Source organism: Aquarana catesbeiana, linkage group LG02, assembly GCF_042186555.1.
Source record: "Aquarana catesbeiana isolate 2022-GZ linkage group LG02, ASM4218655v1, whole genome shotgun sequence".
NCBI lineage: Eukaryota > Metazoa > Chordata > Amphibia > Anura > Ranidae > Aquarana > Aquarana catesbeiana.
Window position 1 is genome coordinate 710,772,912 of NC_133325.1, and position 22,161 is coordinate 710,795,072.

Below are 22,161 nucleotides of genomic sequence, written 5' to 3' on the forward strand. Positions count from 1 at the left end.
CAATTTCTTGTCGACGTCAGTTCGATACCAAATCATTTCTCATTTCTGAACATTTCTAAGCATTTCTAACATTTCAACCATTTCGAATCATTTCATTCATTTCAGTCACTTACCGCGCTCCGATTCGAATCCAGTCACATCCAAAAGATGCACCAATTCGTTCCGGTGTGCCCCAGTAGTTACGGCCTCATTTCAGTACATGCTCCAGAGTCACGTTCATTATCAGTCGCTCGTTACGACTCACCGATTCGTACCTCTGTCATGGTATCATTTTCACTGCCATGTATCACGCTCCGATACGAATTTCGGTCGCATGGAAATGCACTGATTCGTCTTGGCGTGCCCCAGGTATTTGCCACATTTCAGTACATGCTCCATTCGCAGTCAGTCGCAACAGCGGCATGATCGATTCGCGCCTCTGTCATGGCAATAATCTGTTACACCTGCACTTACCGCGCTCCGGTTCGAATCCAGTCGTATCCCCGATGCACCGATTTGTTACGGCGTGCCCCAGGGCTCGGCCTCATTTCTGAAAGATGCTCCAGAGTCCGGATCGTAGCTAGTCGCAGATATCGGGCGACCGATCCGCATCTCTGTCATGGCAACTATTACCATTCATTTCACTCCCACATGGCATCACCGTTTTCAAAACCAGTCGCATCCGAGATGCACCGATTCGTTACGGAATAGCCCAGTTATTTTGGCCGTATCCATACCTATACCAGAGCTCGGTTCGATGCCAGTCGCAAATGCGGCACAACCAATTCGAGCCTCGGTCAAGGTGAAAACATTTCTGTCATTTCGTTTTTCATACTGCGCTCCGATTCGAATCCAGATGCATCAAACATGCACCGATTCGTCCCGGTGTGCACCAATGGTTTTTCGATTGCCTCATTTCAGTACATGCTCCAGAGCCCGGTTCGTGGTCGGTCGCAGTCACGGCACGACCGAGCCGGATCTCTGTCATGGCAAGATATTTCACTCATTTCATAATCAAGGCAAACATTTCAAATCATTTCGTTGTCACTAAGATTGCAAATCACCATACAAGTCACTGCTTCAAGTTAGCAAGCAAACCCTTCACGAATTATCACCTTTCATTTTCCTCCAGGTCAGTCAAAGCTCAGTAGGTCCACCCTGCACCAGGTTGGACGATATCCCCCCAGGTAAAAAAAAAAAAAAAGGGAGAAAACAAGTTGGGTAAGTATGGCTCAGGGAAACAAAACAAATTTGAAATTCATGTCACTCCCAATAGGTTACAGTCAACCAAAAAACACGAACAGGATATCTTTACCAGATCAACCATGTCCCAGGCCGGCAGCGAAGACCTCACGGCCCCCCTGTCACCTTCTCCAGTCTCAGAGAGTGGCAGCGTGCAGTCCCTCAGAGGATGGACTATCCCCAAATTGACGGCAGAGCTAAGATGCAGAGGCGTGCCCTTCCCCACGACAGCCAGGAAAGGCGAGCTGTTCAAGCTCCTCCTCCCCCTACCAGCTGCAGCAGGACCCAGTACCCAGCAGGCATCTCTCCAGTCGATATCCTCGGCCATCTCACAACTTCACACTATGGTGTCGTCCCTCTCTACCTCGGTCACGGACGTACAAACCAGAGTGGCACTCCTGGAGGCTCGGCCGTCCGCGGCTATTCCCGACCCAACCGTAACCCAACCTTTAACACCCCTCCCTGCAGGTACCACAGGCTGGAGCCCCATTGTCTACCCCTCCCATTTGGTGCTAACCAGCATCAGGAAGGACATCTTGGACGGCAGGGACGTCAACCTGGCCTCTCTCCTGATTTCTGTCTACGATCTGGCAGAAAATAAGGCCTATACCTGGGGTGACATATCGGTGGTCCTTAAAGCTAAAGACCCCAGACTGAACCGGAAATTATCTGTCCCAGAGTTCACCCTGGCCTTTGGCATGATGAGAGATGTCCTGTGTTCAGCCTCTCCCAGCAGAAGGGAAGAGCTGGACTTATACCTCCATACTGTAGTAGACTTGGGCTACAAGTATGGAGGATTTTCTTTTTATGACTACCAACGTTCCTTTTCCGCAAAGGCGGCAGCCAGGCTCACACAATTCCAAACAACAACAAACTGGAGTCTCATGGACACAGAGCTGTTCTGCCACCATTTTGCCGGCTTACGCTCACCCCTGTGTGCGATTTGCCAGTCCTCCACTCACACTGCCACCTGGTGCGCCAATGCGACAATCAGACGTCCCTTCGAATTTCCCTCCACCTCCGGTGCACTTCAGGGTCAGTCAGCCCTTGAACAAATGCCTCAGGTGGACAAATTCGGACGCCCCGTCCGAACCGTGGGAGGGGCAGCCATCTGCAATAATTACAACTATGGATCCTGCAACTTCAGTCAGTGCCGCCTACTCCATATCTGCACCTTATGCCAAAGAGCGCACCCAAGAAACTTGTGCGAAGTTAAACAACAAAAGAGGGCATGACTAAGCCGGATCAACGTCTGGTGGCTAGGACTCTACCTCACCTCACACCCCACCCCCTCCCTGGCCACCTACCTTATCCAGGGTTTCACAGTAGGGTTTCACACCGGCCTCATTTCTTTACCCCACAGTACCTACGAATGTGGGAATCTTCATTCAGTGGCCATTGACGATCAAGCCATAGATCGGCTCTTACAGGCAGAAGTAGACCGAGAGTTCGTTATAGGCCCCTTCACTCAGCCCCCTTTCAGCACTTGGAGAGTCAGCCCTATTGGGCTTGTCAAGGGCAAGTTCACAAATAAATTACGTTTGGTGTACGACCTGTCTGCGCCTCATTCTTCCCACATTCCCAGTCTCAATTCTCTGATCCCCTACGAAGAATTCTCCCTAAAATATTCCTCCGTGGACATGGCAATCCAAGCAGTCATCAAAGCAGGTACAGGTGCCTGGCTCTCCAAAGCCGACATCTCGGATGCCTTCAAGCTCCTGCCTATCCACCCATCCCTTTGGTGCTGGCATGGCATCAAGTGGAAGGAGGCATATTATTTTGCCACAAAACTGACGTTTGGTTCGAAGGGTAGCCCTTGGCTCTTCGACACATTCGCTCAGTCCCTCGCTTGGATACTCTTACACAAGGCTCAGTGCCAAGAAGTCATCCATTACCTGGACGACTTCCAACTAATAGAACCACCCAGCAGGCCCCCAGGAGACCTCGACAAACTCAGAGTGGTATTCGGAAATCTCAATGTTCCCATCGCCGAGCACAAAGTTGAAGGCCCAGCACACAACATCACCTTTCTCGGGGTCAACTTAAACACCTGCACTATGCAGGCCAGTCTCCCCCTCGACAAACTAACCCGCAGTCCTTCACAAATTCACCCACACCAAGGGGTGTACCAAAAAGCAGTTGCAATCTCTCCTGGGAATGCTTAAATTCGCCATGCAAATTATTCCACAAGGCCGCACCTTCATGTCATGTCTGCTGAGATTCCTGTCAGAAACACAAGACCCCGATCAGATCCTGAATCTAGACTCCGCAGCAATAGCGGACCTATCTATGTGGGAGGAATTCCTGTCCGCCTGGAATGGCATATCCCTATTTATACCCATGGTTTTGGCCCTTTCACCCCAGGTGGTGACAGACGCTGCAGCTTCCACAGGTTTCGCGGCAATTTTTGGCCACCAATGGTTTTCAGGACCCTGGCCTCAACAGATACTGTTGATACCCGGCTTTACCCGAACATCTTCCCTCTTCGAACTCTATCCCATAGTGGCAGCTGCACAGCTCTGGGGTCATCATTGGACAGGACAAACTGTGGTCTTCACCACCGACAATCAGGCCACGGCAGACATTATCAACAAAGGCAGGTCCAAGTCCCTAGCAGTCATGTCCTTCCTGCGCAGATTGGTACAACTGTCTTTACAGCATCAGTTTAACATCCACTGTTTATTTAATCCAGGCAGATACAATTTAGCTGCTGACGCACTGTCACGTTTTAATTACACCTCCTTTTTCAAACAGGTTCGATCCAGTGTCGGTCCCTATCCCTGTCTGGTCACAACTGACCCTGGACTAGTTCAACATTTACAAGGAGCAACGCAGCTCATCAATCACTCACTCTCCCATAACACACTCAAAGCCTACCAGACAGCTTGGAAGGCGTTCAATAAATTCCTGACACCCTGCTGCAAAGGACCAACAGATGTCAAACAGGTACTGGCCTTCATTTCATACTGCCACACTCAGCTGGCCTTATCTTACAATACCATTCGGCTATACCTAGCCGGCATACATTTCTTGACTCTTGAAGACCCCGCAAAATCTTCACTGTTCTCATCACACGCTATATGAGCCATCCTAAGGGGCATTCAGAAACAACAACCAGTGATTAGCACCAAGCGCTTACCCACTACGGGGCCCATCTTCAGGGATATGTCGACCATCCTGGCGACTTCTCCATTCGGTCTTCTCCCCAGCACGGTCCTACAAGCAGCCATATATTTGGCTTACTACTGGTTCTTGCGACCTGGCGAGTTCACCTGTAACAACCCCGCAGACCAAGTACTATGCAGACGGCACTTGGTTCGCTACCAAGACCATTTCGTCCTTCACCTCGAGGTTTCTAAAACCCAGCAAACAGGCTCCGGAGTGGACATTCACCTCTACAAAACCAATAACAGCTGGTGTCCAGTCACCGTACTCAACAGTCTCCTGTCACTCCTGCCTGAACAACCGGACACCAGTCCTCTTCTACCATTCCCAGTTAAACCCTTAAGCGCCTGTCAGTTTGTGAAACACATAACGATACTTCTCCGCAATCTTCACCTTAACCCGAGTCAGTACTCTGGACACTCCTTTCGTATTGGAGCAGCCTCCGCAGCATCCCGCCACGGGGTCCCAGACCACGTCATCAAAAGACTAGGCAGGTGGAAATCAGCCTGCTTCGCCCGGTATATCCCCAATCCTCAAGTATAGATGGTACAGGCATTTTCCAAACTGGCTCAATGAATTAACTGAAAACCAATAAAATATTATACCCCTACCTGAATGTTTTTGCCCCCTTATTTTGGCATACCGGCCATTAGACCAAGGCACGCTTTCAGGTCCATTTCATATGGTAAGTCCACACTTCCAGGTCTATTTCCGATGGTAAGTCTTATGTTAACTATAAATGTATCCATGTCCATATCGGACATAGGGCTCCAACCATAAGTAGGAAGGCCAGTATGGTGGCCAGAATTTATGGGAGGAGCCCGGGGGGTATTTAAGCAGCCCGCTCACCTGTGGTGCTTGTCGGTTTCCTGTGCGCGATACCCACCCTCCCATCCCCATTTCACAGCATTTCTCAACTATTCATTTCTCTTTACAGAAAAATCATTTCTTAAACCAGGGTATGCCCCCTTAATTTGGCATACCGGCCATTAGACCAAGGCACACTTTCAGGTCCATTTCATATGGTAAGTCCACACTTCCAGGTCTATTTCTGATGGTAAGTCTTATGTTAACTATAAATGTTATCTATGTCCATATCGGACATAGGGCTCCAACCATAAATATATCTATCTATCTATCTATCTATCTATCTATCTATCTATCTATCTATCTATCTATCTATCTATCTATCTATCTATCTATCTATCTATCTATCTATCTATCTATCTATCTATCTATCTATCTATCTATCTATCTATCTATCTATCTATCTATCTATCTATCTATCTATCTATCTATCTATATATATATATATATATATATATATATATATATATATATATATATATATTTATGGTTGGAGCCCTATGTCCGATATGGACATAGATAACATCTATATATATATATATATATATATATATATATATATATATATATATATATATATATATATATATATATATATATGGCAAGTCCTAGCACTTTTATTGAAAAAATAACATTTCTTGCAAATATTCATACAAACGATAGATAGATTGCAATAAGAATGCGTAAAGCATTTTACTGCACATACATATAAATACAGCAGCACAGAAGAAAAAGTCATATTTTACCTTTATAAAGAGTGAATGTGAAAATAAGACACAGAAAGAATAACATTTTGTAACATAGTCAGAAAGAAATCACTACTTGCATCTTAAGCGTTTTTCCAGGAATGCTGAGCAAGACCTACTTTCTCATAGTATTTGATCTCGTAGTCCAGAATGACCCCATTAGGATAGTCTGGTTCTTGCCACGAGAGAGCAATGCTGCTTTGAGATGCCCAGTCTTTCCTCACCATGCCAATTAGTGAAGGAGCTGAGGAAGGAAAAAAGAAAACAATAGTGTGAATGTTGGTATAATGTAATTCGGACACATTTTTTAATGTTAGGTTCACTTGTTAGAAGTGATTAAAGTAAAACGTAATTTTCAACCAGATGATGTCTTTCCTACGCTTTCTAAAATCACTTTCCTCCTTTCCCATGTGGATCCTGATGCTTGAAGCCATGACATCATATCATGCTTCACCAAGGAGAGAGTGAAGTTTTTCAGTTTCATACATTATGAAAGTTTGATATTTTTCCCTAAAAGCAGTGGCTGCTGAGGAAGCAAGGAATAAGATAAGTATATCACCTTGTTCATCATCCCCTATGCAACATGAGCAGTTAACCCTTGCAGGGGGAACCATTGCATGGGTAAAAAAAAAAAAAATTGCCACTGAAGTTCAGCTTTAAGATCATTTTAGCTTTGTACCTGCCAGACACAGGGGCAAGAAGTGACATAGACTTAAAGCAAACCTGTCCTCTGCTTATTCAAAGCAAAGTAACAGGTTTGCTTGACCCCCAGCCACCCCTACCATACACTTAAAGTTGTTGTAAAGGCAGAGGTTTTTTCACTGTAGGACTACCCTCAAAGGAGCTGCTTGGTAAGATGGGTCCTCTGTCCAGGTTAATAGAGGAAAAGAGCAAGCAACACAAAGAAATTCCTTAACGCTCATTACTAAGTAAGGCACCAAGGCTATGGGTAAAAGTAAACTTGTATATTATTTAGAAAGGTGGCTGATAAGGCAAATGTAAACCAACAATGATTATAGTTACACACTCCAGCACACTGAGTAGTTAACAAAAGAGAGAGAGAGGGTGGGGCATATATGACACAATGCCCCCAAATTAACATAAACAGATACATGCCACATGGAACAGGCAATGAACAGATCCTATTTAACAACATCGGAGCTATACTGCCTGCGTAACCTAATGATGACTGTGCTAGGCCTAGACTGTTTGGGTGAATATGATCAACATTAAAGAGCATAAACAATATAAAGAAAAGAGAATAAACAATATAAACAATTTAAAGAGCATAAACAATATAAAGAAAAAAAAAAAAAACAGGAGGGGACCATTAAACTTAGTAAAAGAGTCTCTAAGATGGATATTCTGCCGTGTTTTTTTTTATTATTTAATTTTTTTTTTTTACAATTTAATGTTTATCACAAATAAATAAATTTATCACAATATAAATACATTTATTTATTACAATTCTTTCTTTTATTATTATTTTTTTCATCAGCCCTGTTGGGGGGGGGGGGGGCTCTGGTGAGATATCAGGGGTCTAAACAGACCCCTGATATCTCCCCTTTGAAACAGGAAAGGAGACTGAGGACACAGATTCCCCAGTCGCTTTCTCTGCAGCCTCAGCTGCACTGAAGGTGAATAGTCAGGAGACAGCGACTCCTGTTAATTCATAAACTGAAGCATTGTAAACACAGTTTACGGTGCTCAGTTATGAATGGACAGAGTCACTGACTCTGTGCATTCAGAAAAGGAAGGAGCCAGTAAATTACATTTTTACCGGCTCCTTCCTCCACTCTCCATCCTGACAGAGCTGGGACATTGGGGGACCGGAGGAGGACAGAGGGGGCAGAGGAGCACAGAGGAGGACTGGAGGATGACTCAGAGGGGGACCGGAGGATGACACATAGGTGGAATGGAGAAACACAGAGAAGCACACCAAGGGGGACTGAGGAGCACACAAAGGGGGACCAGAGGACAGATAGGGGGGAATGGAGGAGCACATAGAGGGGGACTGGAGTAGCATGGAGGAGGACACAGGGGACAGTCGGGGGTGATTGGTGCGGCGGTGGGTTATAAGCACCAATCACCCTGTAAAGATTTCAATAAAGCAGCTGAAAGCCATGGGGGGGGGGGGAGGAGGAGAAGCGGCTGTCAGCAAATGCCTGGTATGGGCACCAGTATCGGTGCAACCCTAATACCCAGTGAAGTGAACAGCCTCAGATAATACACAGAGATGAAACAAATCTCCCTACATAAGTTTTACACGTATAGCTGCTGTCTTCATCTTTATATATTCTTTAGAAAGTTCAGATCATGTTAGGAGATTTTCTCTTCCTGTTTCGCACTGCAGTGAAGCCTGGGCATACAGCCAAGACAGCTGATTGGAGGAAAGGCACACACCCCCTCTCCTCATAGGTAGAGACTTTCAGATCTGTTGGTTGAATAGTTCAGCACTCTGCTAATATATTTATAGCATCCTCCCCAACACAAAACTCCAGCTGGTTTTATCTCAGTTGACGGAGAACTTGTCAGAGATTATCAGGCTGATAACAGAAGAACGTAGCAGGAGACAGCTATGGGACACAGTCCTTTGAAGAGAGATAATAAAACATTGCAGATATATGTGCCCAGCTCAAATTTCATGAATCGGGTTTACATCCACTTTTAGGTAAAAATCCTTCTGTGATCAGCTCCCAACTTTCAGCCCTCCATTAATATTTACCTGACCCCGATCTCGATCCAGCACTTCTCTCTCTCTCTCTCCTCACTGGACATGGAGACAGCAGTGCGAGCCATTTGCTCCTGCTGCTGTCAAATAAATCCAGTGAGCAAGGAGCAAGGATGGGCCGAGCCACACTTTGTATGTCAATTGACACACATAGCCCGACTCAGGAGCAAGCCCAACAAATGCCCCCAAAGAAAGCAGCTTGCTATGGGGGCCCTCAGAAGGAAGGAGAAGCCAGGATCACCAGTGGAGGACACCAACAGAGGAGGTTTTTGGCTGCTCTGTCCAAAATCATTGCACAGAGCAGGTAAGTATAAAATGTTTATTATTTTAAAAGAAAAGAAAGATGTTTTAAAATTACTTTAGTCTAACTCTGGAAATTAGACAAAACCTGCCCTTGCAGTGAGCCCTTCATACTGCAAGGGTAAATGGTTGATATATCTAACCTAACCCCAGCTGGCTCTGGCACTGTCCACTTAACCCAAAGCTCTGGTCTGTGGGCAGTCCTTCAGCATCATCATGTATAACACAGAGAGGAAACTGTCCAAAATGTCTTGGTATGCTGAACCCTTCAGAGTTTCTTTTCATTGGAACTAAGGGGCCAGACCCAACTCCTGAAAAACAACCCTACACCATAATCCAAATTCCACAAATGATTTGGACCAGTGCACAAAGCAAGTGTATATATATATATCACACATACATTTTTTTTTTTAATCACACTTGGAACTGCTTCTCTTTCAGCAACTCAGTCATCATCCCTATTGACTTGTATATCATGTGCTATTGCTGCCTTAAAGTTATATTAAAGGCTCTTTTTTTTTTAAATAACAAACATGTCATACTCACCTGCTCTGTGCAGTGGTTTTGCACAGAGTAACCCCGATCCTCCTTTTCTCAGGTCCCTCGCTGGCCCTTTCTCCTGTCCGGTGCCCCCAGAGTTTGCAATGAGGGCACCCAAGCAGGCTCATTTCTGAGCTGTGGCTCTGACTGGCCATTCACAAACAGAGCCGTGACTTGACCCCACCCCCCTCTCTCCTATTTGGCTCACTAGCTGTGAATGACAGCAGCGGGAGCCAATGGCTCCCACTGCTATCTCAGCCAATGAGGAGGGAGAGTTCCTGGAGGGCCGAGGCTCTCCTGCATATCGCTGGATCGAGATGGGGCTCAGATAAGTATTAGGGGGGTCTGGGGGGGGGCTTCTATGCCTACACCAACAAGGTATGTCTCTGCTGCTGGCACAAAATCTTGATTGACAGCAACACTGCTATACCATAAGAGCTTGCAAGTTATCTCTATAGCAATTCTGTTGTCGGTGAGTGCCATGTATAAGAGCAGTGTGTACAGGAAGCTTTGACAATCGCTTTTTAGAGGCACAGAACTGGCAGACACAAATGTAAACCCAGCATAAGAGAGCATTTACAAATCTTTGGATGTGCTTTAAGCATCTTTCTCAAAGCCTTTACAGCATCCCACAGCGCAAGTTTGAAGATGTCAAACAGATCATGATGGGAATGCTGGCTGTCCACTTTGAACAAGCCACTAGCAGGATTCAGCAGGGTTTCAGTAAGTTTCATTAAACTCTTCTAAAGCATGCTAGCAGATTGTTAAAAGTAACAGCCAGCACTTCTAATATGATCTGTGTTTAATATACCCAAAGTGGAACTAAAGGGTGCTTTAAAGGCTTTAGTAAAACTGCTTGAAGCTCGCTGTGCACACTGTTGTACAAAAGCTGAAGCCTGTGTCTACATGGCCTAAAGAAAACCTGTCAGAAAAGAAACATGGAGGCAGCCCATGCTGACATCTCCTTCTACAAAATGCTGGTTGCCTGGCTTTTATACTGATATTCTTGCTTCTGTAAAATAGAACATAACTCACTAAAACTTATTTTGTCCCTCCCCCTCCCTCTTACACAAATAAAAAATATTCTATTAAAACTTTTATGTTTGAAAAAAAAAACCCCGATAAGCATATATTGATTGGTTTGCACAAAAGTTATAGCGTCTAAAAAATAGGGGAAAGATTTATCGCATTTTTTTAATCATTATTTCTTTTTACTAGTAATGGCGGCGATCAGTGATTTTTAGGGGGACTGCGACATTGTGGCAGACAGATCGGACACCTAACTGACATTAAGTGACATTACTAAAGTGATCAGTGCTAAAAATATGCAGTGACATTGTACTAATGACACTGGCAGGGAAGGGGTTAACATCAGGGGCGATCAAGGGGTTAAATGTGTTCCCTGTTTCTGATTACTAACTGTATAGGGGACTGTGTGACTGGGGAAACACACAGATCCATCTTCCTGCATAGCATGAAAACAGATCTCAATGTCATCCCCTGACAGAACAGAGATCTGCCTTGTTTACTTCTGCAGATCCCCGTTCTGTCTCTGCGGGAAACGATCGCGGGCAGGCAGCGGACATCGATTCTCCTGGACCCCACAAATGCTAATACATGAATTGTCGTACCAGTACGGCGATTTGTGCAGCCGAGCCACCTTCATCTGCGGCGGGTGGTCGGCGAGTAGTTAAGTGGTAATTTTTTGGAAAATGATGAAATTAAATTAAAAAAAAAAAATCACAATTTTAATTTTAGATACTGTCACCAGTGCAGTACAGCATCACCATATGACTGGTGTGGTGGTAATCACCTAGTACACAAGGAATGGTCATAAATAAAAACCAGTGTACAACTGACATGTGTGGGTCAGCCCCGTAGGAGGATCTGTGTTCCATTGTGTCTACAGAACATTTTGGGGTTGATTTAATAAAGGCAAATATACTGTGCACTTTGCAAAGTACAGTGACACTCTGCAAGTGCAGTTGCTCCAGAGGTTAGTAAATAAGATAAAGCTAAACTTTGAAATGAATACCCAATCACAAAAAAACAGCATTTTTGCTTGCACATAATTGGATGATGGAAGTCAGCAGAGGTTCTGCTCATTTACTAAGCTCTGGAGCAAGTACTCTTGCAAAGTGCAACTGCAAAGTGCGCAGTCTATTTGCCTTTAGTAAATCTACCCCATAGGCTTTTAGAGGAGTTTAGGAGCAGCAGAGTTTAGAGGCAGTCAAAGCTCCTTCCCCTGAAATCGACCTCAGTGAGCCACAGATTGCGCCGCTGCACAGCCCCTGAGATGCGCTAGAAAGCGCAAGACTAGGTGGATGTCATATGAAGTCCACCCGGGATAACAGTGCTCCAGCCTGGCCATATTATTATAATAGACCGGGTGTGAAGTGGTTAAACCTTGGCTGATTGTTATGGACAAGCGCTGTGCAAACTGTTGGCACTATACAAATCCTGTAAAATAATAATAACATTCACAATCTGCATTTACCCTCCAAGGTCTATAACATCATCTACTTGTTTCTGAGCTACTTTTTTTCCCCAAAAGAGATTTTTATAGGTTAGGTTCACACTACTTTGCCTTCCTTTAAACAGATTTTCAATGTGATTATGTAGCGAGAATTGTTTGCATTTTGGATTTGGTTTGCATATTCTATGTGGCTGAAACTGAGCTGGAATTGAACCAAAGTAGTACAGGACCCTTTTCCCAAATGGCGACACGCAGTGCTGCATTGATTTTAATGGGCATCATTGAAAACAACGTGATTTCCTTTGTCATGCAACTCTGTGCGACTCAAGTTGAATTAGAAATTGCATAATTGTGCACCAAGCCTTAGGCCTTTTGCCCCGTACAAATGATTGGACTTTCCAACTGGAAATGTTGGATGTGAGCTTGTTGGCGACCGTGTGTATGCTCCATCGGACAATTGTTGTTGGACTTTTTGCCAACAAATGTTTGTTGTCGGATTGTTCGATCGTGTGTACACAAGTCCGTCAGACAAAAGTTCCAAAGTACAAACACCCATGCTTAGAAACAGAAGCGGTCGGTCTTGTAAACAAGCACTCGTAATGGAGAATTAACATTCGTGACGTGGCAAATTATGAAATCTCCAAATGCAGCACACAATTCTCTTCTTCTTTCATGGGATAATAATGAAGCTGCTTTGCTGGTCATACTGATGGAGTTATTGCAAACTAAGTTTCAAAGGCTTTTTTTTTCTAGTGATATCAAGAATAATATTATTATACTTTATTTTTATTTTTTTGGGCAAGTTACCACTGACTTGGTTAAATTGATGATAGTCAACTCCTATCCTCATATTGATTAGTGGTTCCAAATTAATAATAACTACTGCAGTAGGGAACAGACACAAAAGATACGCTCAGCATCTTTCCAAATAACTGTTCTGCTTTATTATGACGCAATTGAAGGTTTTTATACACATGATTACGTAGGTACCACATTAATATTACAATTGTACGTTTATGGTAACAAGGGACGTTACATAGGCAGGCTAATTCTAATCAGGACTCGAAAGAATGAAAACATTATTAGTGCTGTGTGCACAGTGAGGGCAGTGTGCAATACATACATAATATAATACAATTATATACAGAACGTAAACATTTCTATTACACCACAACACCATTATCCCCTAGTTTGTAAGATCAAAGATACAACTATGTTGGTGTCCCTTGTTAAATTTACATTGTATTTTATAAAATGTAACTGCCTACTCCCAAACTGTCATTTGAAGTAAAACACATTACCAAGTATTATTCTCCACAATTTTTTTTATTGTGCATTAAAAAAAAAAAAATAGACATGCTATCTGCCAATAGAACTTAAAGAGGGGGGCCGTCAAAAAAAAAAAAAAAAAAAAAAAAGTCAGCAGCTACAAATACTGCAGCTGCTGACTTTTAATTGGACACTTACCTGTCCCTGGGTCCAGCGATGCGGGGGATAGAAGCCCCGCTCGTCCCCCCCCTTCGCTCGTCGGCGCCGGCATTTCAACTGTGGGTGCCAGGCTGTGGCTTCACAGCCTGGCACCCACTGCGCATGCGCGAGCGGCGCCGCGCGCTGTGATTGGCCGCTCAATCACCTGGGACCTGTAATGGGTCCCAGATGATTGACAGGAGGGAGGGAGCAGAGCGGAGCCCTTCCTGTGCCTGGGGGGAAGTGATGTCACCAGCCCAGGCAGAGGAACAGCAGACTACGAGGGACCACCTAGCAACAGGCATTTAGAGGTAAGTAAAAAAAAAAAAAAAATATCCAAATGTTTTTTTGTTTTTTTTAAAAGAATTTTTCCAGGTATTTTTGTTTTTTGGGTGGAACCCCACTTTAACCAAAAAGTGCATTCTATGCATCCAAAAATATAGAAAATATACCAAATCAAATCATTATTATTATTCAACCCAAAAAAATGTCAAAGCAATAACTACAAGGCCAATAATAAATAACACGTTATCTCTTCCGATTCCGCAACATGTCTGGTTGACGAACGGCCATTCAGAAACGAACTGAAAAGCACGAAATGAAAAACTCGTAAAGAAAAGCATGAATCAGCACTCACCCAACTTCTACTAACACAAAATTAGCAGAAGGAGCCCAAAGGGTGGCGCTAAAGAGCTGAAAAACCACGTAGTACGTCTAGTACGTCACTACGTTCGTAATTGTTGGCCAACATTTGTGTGACCGTGTGTATGCAAGACAAGTTTGAGCCAACACCCTTCGGACAAAAGTCCACGGTTTTGTTGTTGGAAAGTCCGATCATGTGTACAAGGCACACAGAATGTTTTGCCAACTCTCCTGGAAGCCTTTCCTCCTGGCAGTAGGGTTTTGACAGAAAAAATGTCTGACACTTGTAAAAGTGTGTAACGCATTTAGGTGCGTTTCCAGGCCTCAAGCACTTTTATTAGCCATAATAATATTATTCTAGGCATTGAAATACTATAAATTAACCCTCAAGCACTAAACGCACCTAGTGTTAATGCGCGTTTAGACACATTTGCACGTATTTAGAAGCCTTTTTCTTTTTGCTGCTCCTGGACGCACTGGCTGTGGGTTTTTTTCCTGTCTTTAAATGTCTCTGCCTTTAAACATTCTGGTCACATAAGCCAACATGCAGGGATATTCAGAGGCAGGAAAAAAAAAACACCATAAGCCTGAAGGAGAAGCTTAAAAAATATCCACTGTGCATGAAGCCTTAATGTGGTTGTAAAGGTGGAAGGTTTTTCATCTTAATGCATTCTATGCATTAAGATAAAAAAACCTTCTGTGTGCAGCAGCCCCCCTTAGCCCCCCCAATACTTACTTGAGCCCCATCTCAATCCAACGATGTTGCACAAGTGTCTTGGCTGCCCGGGACGCTCCCTCCAGATTGGCTGAGATGGCAGCACGGCACCATTGGCGGAAAGATAGGGGCTGGGGCTGAACCACAGCTCCGTGTCTGAATGGACACACGGAGCAGCAGCTCAGCTTGGGTGCCCCCATAGCAAGCTGCTTGCTGTGGGGGCACTTGGCAGGGGCCAGAAGCACTGGCGAGGGACCCGAGAGGATGCTCTGTGCAAAGCCACTGCACAGAGCAAGTATTACATGTTTGTTATTTTTAAAGAAATAAAAATCTGAGGCTTAAGTATCACTTTAATTTGGAAACGGGCATAAAGTAACAAAATGAGAGCTGACAAAGAAATTCACCTTTGTTGTACATATTCAGTCAATGGAATAGATGAAACAGTCTTTTAAATATAGCATACACAGAAGGAATGTATTATATAGAGAATTGGCAAGTTATTAAATTGCTGAAGACATTTGAAATGAGAGACCTAATCACAGAGTGTTTGCCAGGATTAAGTACAAAATAATATGGCAAAGCCCAAATAATTAAAGTATAATAGCTTGAGAAACTATGAAACCCTCAACCAAAACAGTTGTCTGTCATCTCAAATATATAGATATTTAGAACTTAAAGGTACCCTTAGATATAACAGATCACAAATGAGTATATGGCTTTGCAGCCTCAGTACATCAAAGAGCTGTCCTATATTTACATGGTACTCTACTGCTAAAGGGAAAATAAGGTACCCACTATCCACCCCATTATACATGCCATCATGCACCCCTATACAATCAACAATACACCCACCTCATCCTATACACAACTCTGAGATACCATCCATTTATCATCAGGCTGTTACTTGTTAGGAAGCAGGCAGATCCACACATCATGGCCAGCAGTTTCCATTTTCCCCGTAATTTTCCATTACATGAAGCTTCACCCACTGCCTGCATGTCAGTTCCCTGTATCTCCTGATGCTAACCTATTTCATGGTAAATCCCATCATGTGGAAGGGTGAGGGTAGAGCTGCCTCTTACTCTCACTTCCTGGGTTTTATTTAAAGGTAGCTATGGGATCACTCAGGGCCATTTTTGGATAAATTGGGCCTTTGCCAATAATCAAACTGGACCCCCCTAGCTAAATGCTGCAGGCTCTCCAACACAACCCTGTTCAAAAGGTAATTGATGCTTTATTCCCAATGCATTTTTCTACCTTTAATTTTCAGAAAAACCTAAACTGATTTTTTTTCAAGTGTTAATTGAAAGAAGTTCAGCATCAGAGTATTTTTTTTACCAAAAGGATTGCGTGCATGGAGGATATTATACTGCTGTTGTAATAATGAGGGAAATTAAAGATTGGTGAGAACGCTTCTGGGGGCCCTTAAGAATGTTGTGGCCCTGAGCATTTGCCAAGTTTGTCCTCCCAAACGTCAGCCCTGGAATGACTGTATTTCTATTGATAACTGGAAAAAATGCATGGCCAATAACAAGAAAAAGTCACCTCTCTTGCTTGTTAATCTATAGAAACATGTCTAGTGAGGCTAATAGTAATAGGGTAGGAGGCACCAGCCTCCCCTACTCTGACCGCTGAGATGGCAATCAGACTTACACTGCCCTAGTCATGGAGGGCACTCCAAAAAACATTCTTGGTGGTAATTCTTCTATCACAAACATCTCATGTATTTCATACTAAACAGAGCAGTTGATAAGGAAGAAAAAAAAATTGGAACAAACTGTCAAAATTAAATTGATTTAAGATGCATCAGTCCAAATAGAAAATAACAAAAAGAATTGAAAAAAATGAAAATGAAAAATGGTGCCTGTTTGAGTTATTGTAATTCATTTTTCTGAGTAATGACACATGCACGCTCACAAACACACAGTTGTATCAATGATTTGTAGCAAAGCTTTAAGTATTTACTGATATCATCGCGCTTATGAGCCATTTCAGCATTGATCTCTTTGTCCTTAATAAATGACCGCAGGAAAAAGACATTTGTTTTACCTTTGTCTTTCTCAGATGAAATGACTTGCAGCAGGAATAAAAGTTGCAATTCCTTGAGTTTGGGTAAAAATTTATAAAGATCATTTTGTTTGATTTCTTATAACTAAATTGGGGCCCTTATTTTCATGGCTAAAAAGGCATGGTATAAAGCAGTGGTCTCCAAACTGCGGCCCGGGGGCCAGATTCGGCCCTTTGCTTGCTTTTATCAGGCACTATTTCGTCCACTGATACCAACAAATGGGCATAATTATCAAAAACAGTGAAAATTAAGTATATATACCAAAGTGCATATATAGCAAAATTCACAGTAGTGCAACAATAACACCTAATTAATTCAGTGTTCAATACAAAAATGTAATGATCCAATATATATTATATTCCATGTGCAATGAAAATATAAAAAATCTAAAGGATGATAGAATTAAAATGTCATAGAAAGAAAAAACAAGAGTCCAATAGCAGTCCTCTTTAAACAATGAAAAAAATTGGATGAATTTAATCCCAGTGATGTTCTAATTAAGAAAAAACACCATAAGGTATCCACCACCGTATGTGTCGCATCAGACTCGCTCCCACCAGGTGGAAACTCACTAAATGTATTTGCCTACCACTCTCATGGTTAGGCTAGTAAGCCATAAGAATCAGTTGTTCAAAGATTCCTTAATAAGCCAATCCACTTCTCCACCGTACCTTATAGAAAAGGTGCATATCCATGGGTACATGAAAAAGAAAGTCTCCACTAGTGTAATATTGTAAAGTTCAATCTTTAATGTAAAAACAATACCCAGTCCACTCACATGTAAAACATCTTGTATCAGAGAGCGTTGACCACCTTTTACATGAGGTCAAAAGAAGCTCATGTGTCTCATATATTCCATCAATGGTCAATATCCAGCACACAGAAGATGAAGTAAATCACTCCAATCAGCCATTGGGTAAACCAACACTCCTCTTGTCTCAAACCATGGTACCGGATGACATACCCCAATGAAGAGATATAAATGCCAATAGTGTAAAAACGTTAAAATTGAGCTTTATTAAAAAGTATGCACTTACATGTTAGTAGAATAAAATCGACATATAAGATTCCTAATATGCGCAACAACGATCGTTGACTAATCTCCAAATGCGATGACAGGAATCACATGATGTCAAAAGGGTCACTGGTTACGTCCCTGGATGGCCCTGCCCTTGCCTACATAAGAGCTGTCAAAGCGAAGAGAGAGCAGTCAGTGGGAGGCCTCCCACGGAGGCGGAGCATTTTCATTTTTTGCTATTTTTTGGGTCCGTCGGGCGGCATTATTAATGGTGGATTTACATCGTGGGACACTTTTTTTTTCTTTTTTAATAAAGGATTTGTCCAAAACTGTCTCTTGTGGTTTTTACTTTTTGACACTTTTTTGGTGAATTGGTAGGGGTATGATGTACCCGATACACATTCACATGGGGGGGGAATCTGGGGGCCCCCTTTCCCAAAGCACCCACACCCCCATGTTGAGGGCATGTGGCCTGGTATGGTTCAGGAGCACTCGCTCCCCCCCTCTTCCTGACCTGCCAGGCTGCATGCTCGGACAAGTGTCTTGTATGGATTTGGGGGGGGGGGGGGCACGCCAATTTTAAAAAAAATTTTGGCTTGGGCTTCCCCTTAAAATCCATACCAGACCCAAAGGTATGGACTGGGGGGGATTCTGCGCCATTTTTCATTTTTTTAAATCTGTATTGCTGGGAGCTGGCAATACATTACAGCTGCGAGCAAGTTTGAATGCAATTTTTTCCTTTAGAAATGCCATTATTGCTGCGGCATGTTCTATATATCATACAGATGCGCAACTCTACAGGCAAGGGGAGGCACGATATTTAAAGGAATATTTAATTTTTATTGTTTCACTTTAAGCATCGTTAAAATCACTGCTCCTTTAAAAACTATAATTTTAAAAACTTTTTTTTTGCATTGATACATGTCCCCTAGGGCAGTACCCAGGTCCCCATACACTCTTTATGGCAATAACGTGCATATAAGCCTTTAAAATTAAGACTTTCAAATTTTCGTGTTCGTTTCCCATAGGCTTTAACCACTTGCCGAGCACCTACCGCATATTTACTGTGGCAGGTTGGCTCTGTTGCGTGAAATCACGTACCTGTACATCATTTCGTGCAATAGCCACTGGGGGCGTGTGCACTCCGCCTGAGGCGCGATTGCGTGCTAATTGGACATAGGGGATGCCAATCAGCGGATCTGCTGGCCACCCACGATCGTTCCCGGGAGAGGCAGAATGGCGATCTATCTATGTAAACAAGGCAGATCGCCGTTCTGACAGGGGAGAAGATGAGGATCTTGTGTTCCTGCTAGGCAGGAACACCGATCTCTGCCCTCACCCAGTCAGACCATCCCCCACACAGTAAGCAAGCACCAGCTAGGCACACAGTTAACCCTTTGATCGCCCCTGATGTTAACCCCTTCTCTGCCAGTGTCAGTAGTACAATAACAGTTCATATTTTTAGAACTGATCACTGTATTAGTGTCTCTGGTCCCCAAAAAGGTGACAAAAGTGTCAGTTAAATGTCCGATTTATCTGCCACAATGTCGCAGTCCCACTAAAAATCGTTGATCGCCGCCATTACTAGTAAAAAAAAAATCCGTAAACATATTCCATCATTTGTAGACGCTATAACTTTTGTGCAAACCAATCAATATACACGTATTGGGATTTTTTTTACCAAAAATATGTAGCATACATATTGGCCTAAAGTGATTTTTTACATTTTTTCATTGGGAATATTTAATAGCACAAAGCAAAAAATATAGTTTTTTTTTTAAAATTGTTGGTCTTTTTTTGTATAAAGCGCAAAAAAATAAAAACTGCAGAGGTGATCAAATACCACCAAAAGAAGCTCTACTTGTGGGAAAAAAGGACACAAATTTTATTTGGGCACAGTGTCGCACGCCCGCTCAATTGTCAGTTAAAGTAACAGTGCCGTATCGCAAAAAATGGGCTGGTCATGAATGGGGGTAAACCTTCCGGAGCTGAAGTGGTTAATAGAGTTCACATGTTTGCATGAACTTTTTGCCTGTTCGAGATGTTCTGGTGTGAACCGGGGGGTGTTCGGCCCATCCCTAATAAGGACTTATCTAATTTTTTTTATGAGTTTCCTGATCTCAGAAGGTGCTGAAACCAGAGTAAACACACAAGCTAGGCAACTAACATTTTCTAAAGAAGGTCAGCAATGACAGCCTCATATTTCCTTTGTGCATTACATGTCTGAAGTTACTACAGGCGCTCTTCACCTAACCTTATTTGACTCTTTGGTAAATCCAGCCCGCAGCAGCACCTCATCATCTCAGCCTGTTTTCTGTCCTACGATCCACCTATTTCGTTTGCATAATATCAAAGTGATGCTGTACTAGAACTTCCCGTTACTCAACTTCAAAAGACTCAGGAAGGTTCACAGAAGGATACACATTTCTTTCACTCATAATAATCTTGACAACTTCATTCTGCCGCAGTCACGAGAAATACATGAATGAAAATATAAAACTGCTTCATTCCAAAGAACAAAGCTCTTCACAGGGTAGTCTAGATTCACTTGATCCCATTAACTTAGGCACATGGATAAATCCCAGGGCAGGTGGAGGTGGCTCTTTTCTGTGCATGTATATCTTCAACATCTCTGCCACGTTCTATTAGTTTAAAGCAAAATTTTACTTAGTCAATTGACACTGACTATTTTTTATCTGTGTTGTGCTAGCATTAGCAATATATAGTACAGTACAGCAGCCGTGGCCAAACGTTTTTGAGAAAAAAGTTTTGAGAATGACGCAAATATTAATTTTCACAATGTCTGCTGCTTCAGTGTTTTTAGATCTTTTTGTCAGATGTTACTATGGTATACTGAAGTATAATTACAAGCATTTCATAAGTGTCAAAGACTTTTATTGACAATGATATGAAGTTTATGCAAAGAGTCAATATTTGTAGTGTTGACCCTTCTTTTTCAAGACCTCTGCAATTCACCCTGGCATGCTGTCAGTCAACTTCTGGGCTACATCCTGACTGATGGCAGCCCATTCTTGCAAAATTAATGCTTGGAGTTTGTCAGAATTTGTTGGGTTTTTTGTTCACCCGCCTCTTGAGGATTGACCAAAAGTTCTCAATGGGATTAAGGTCTTGGGAGTTTTCTGTCCATGGACCCAAAAAATTAATGTTTTGTTCTCCAAGCTACTTAGTTATCACTTTTGTCTTATGGCAAGGTGCTCCATCATGCTGGAAATGGCATTGTTCCTCACCAAACTGTTTGTAACTGTTCGCTTGTTACTTTAAACCTTTGTTCAGCACTGACTGACAGGTGGAATCTTTATGCCTTCCTCTTGTTTCCCTGGGGAATGTTTTAATCATCAGACACTTCCTCCTTCCTCTAGTTTTGGAGAAAAAGGGGGTTCTCATTGATTTAGCATTCAGAGACAACAAGCCAGCGGTACCTCGTTGGAAGGCGATTGTTTATTGAAGTTTTCTAAAGTTTAAAGTTGCACCCCTTGATAAGCGGAGCAAGGTATGCGGTAGAGGTGCATTGTCTATCAAAGCATATATGTTTTTAGGCATAAATTGAGTCCTTGCTGTTACTTAAAAGATGTGCCGTAGACAGCCAAAATCTTTGAACATATAGTCACGTTTCCTTAGATGTTTAATGTTAATTCAGTTGTGTGTAGATAACAGAACTCCACATTTGTAACCCCCTTTTTGTGATCTCTGTAAACGAATGTATTCTAAGACATTTTACAGTTTTCACGGTGCTTATGTTGCTTAAGGTGCTTATGGTGCTTAAGGTGTTTAAAATGCTTAAGGTGCTTAAGGAGTTAAAAGGATTAACCTATCAGGAACCATGAATCAGACCAAGACAGAAGTTTAGTTAAATCACACTTGTTTAATAATAATAATAATAATAAGGTAAACAGAGTAAGCGTATTCAAAACAAGCCAGAGTACAGTAACCGGATCGCGTAGTCAGCCAAGCAAATGTCAGAGAGCCAGAGATAAATGTAGTAGTACAGCAAGCAGGATCAGGAGCCAGAAGGAATGTCAGCCGAGCAAGTCTTCAACAGGAATGCAGGAGAAAGTCTCTGTGATGTTGACAAAAGCGAAGGCAGAGATCACGTGAGCTGGACGGCTTTAAGTAGGCAGGACTGACGAGCAGAATCAACAACAGCTGGGTAACTGTGGAGAGAGATGGGAGCCGGCAATTAGCCG

At 42.9% G+C, this 22,161-nt stretch overlaps 1 protein-coding gene across 5 annotated transcripts in view; it reads right to left on the reverse strand.

Annotated features, from left to right (window-relative positions):
• The window catches only part of EPHA6 (EPH receptor A6), a 1,236,911-nt gene that overhangs the window by 361,878 nt on the left and 852,872 nt on the right, over window positions 1-22,161 (reverse strand). For all 5 annotated transcript variants that reach the window (XM_073616994.1, XM_073616989.1, XM_073616991.1 and 2 more), the window contains exon 6: window positions 6,119-6,243. In XM_073616994.1, the coding sequence (XP_073473095.1) occupies window positions 6,119-6,243 (125 nt within the window). The remainder of the gene's footprint in view (window positions 1-6,118; window positions 6,244-22,161) is intronic.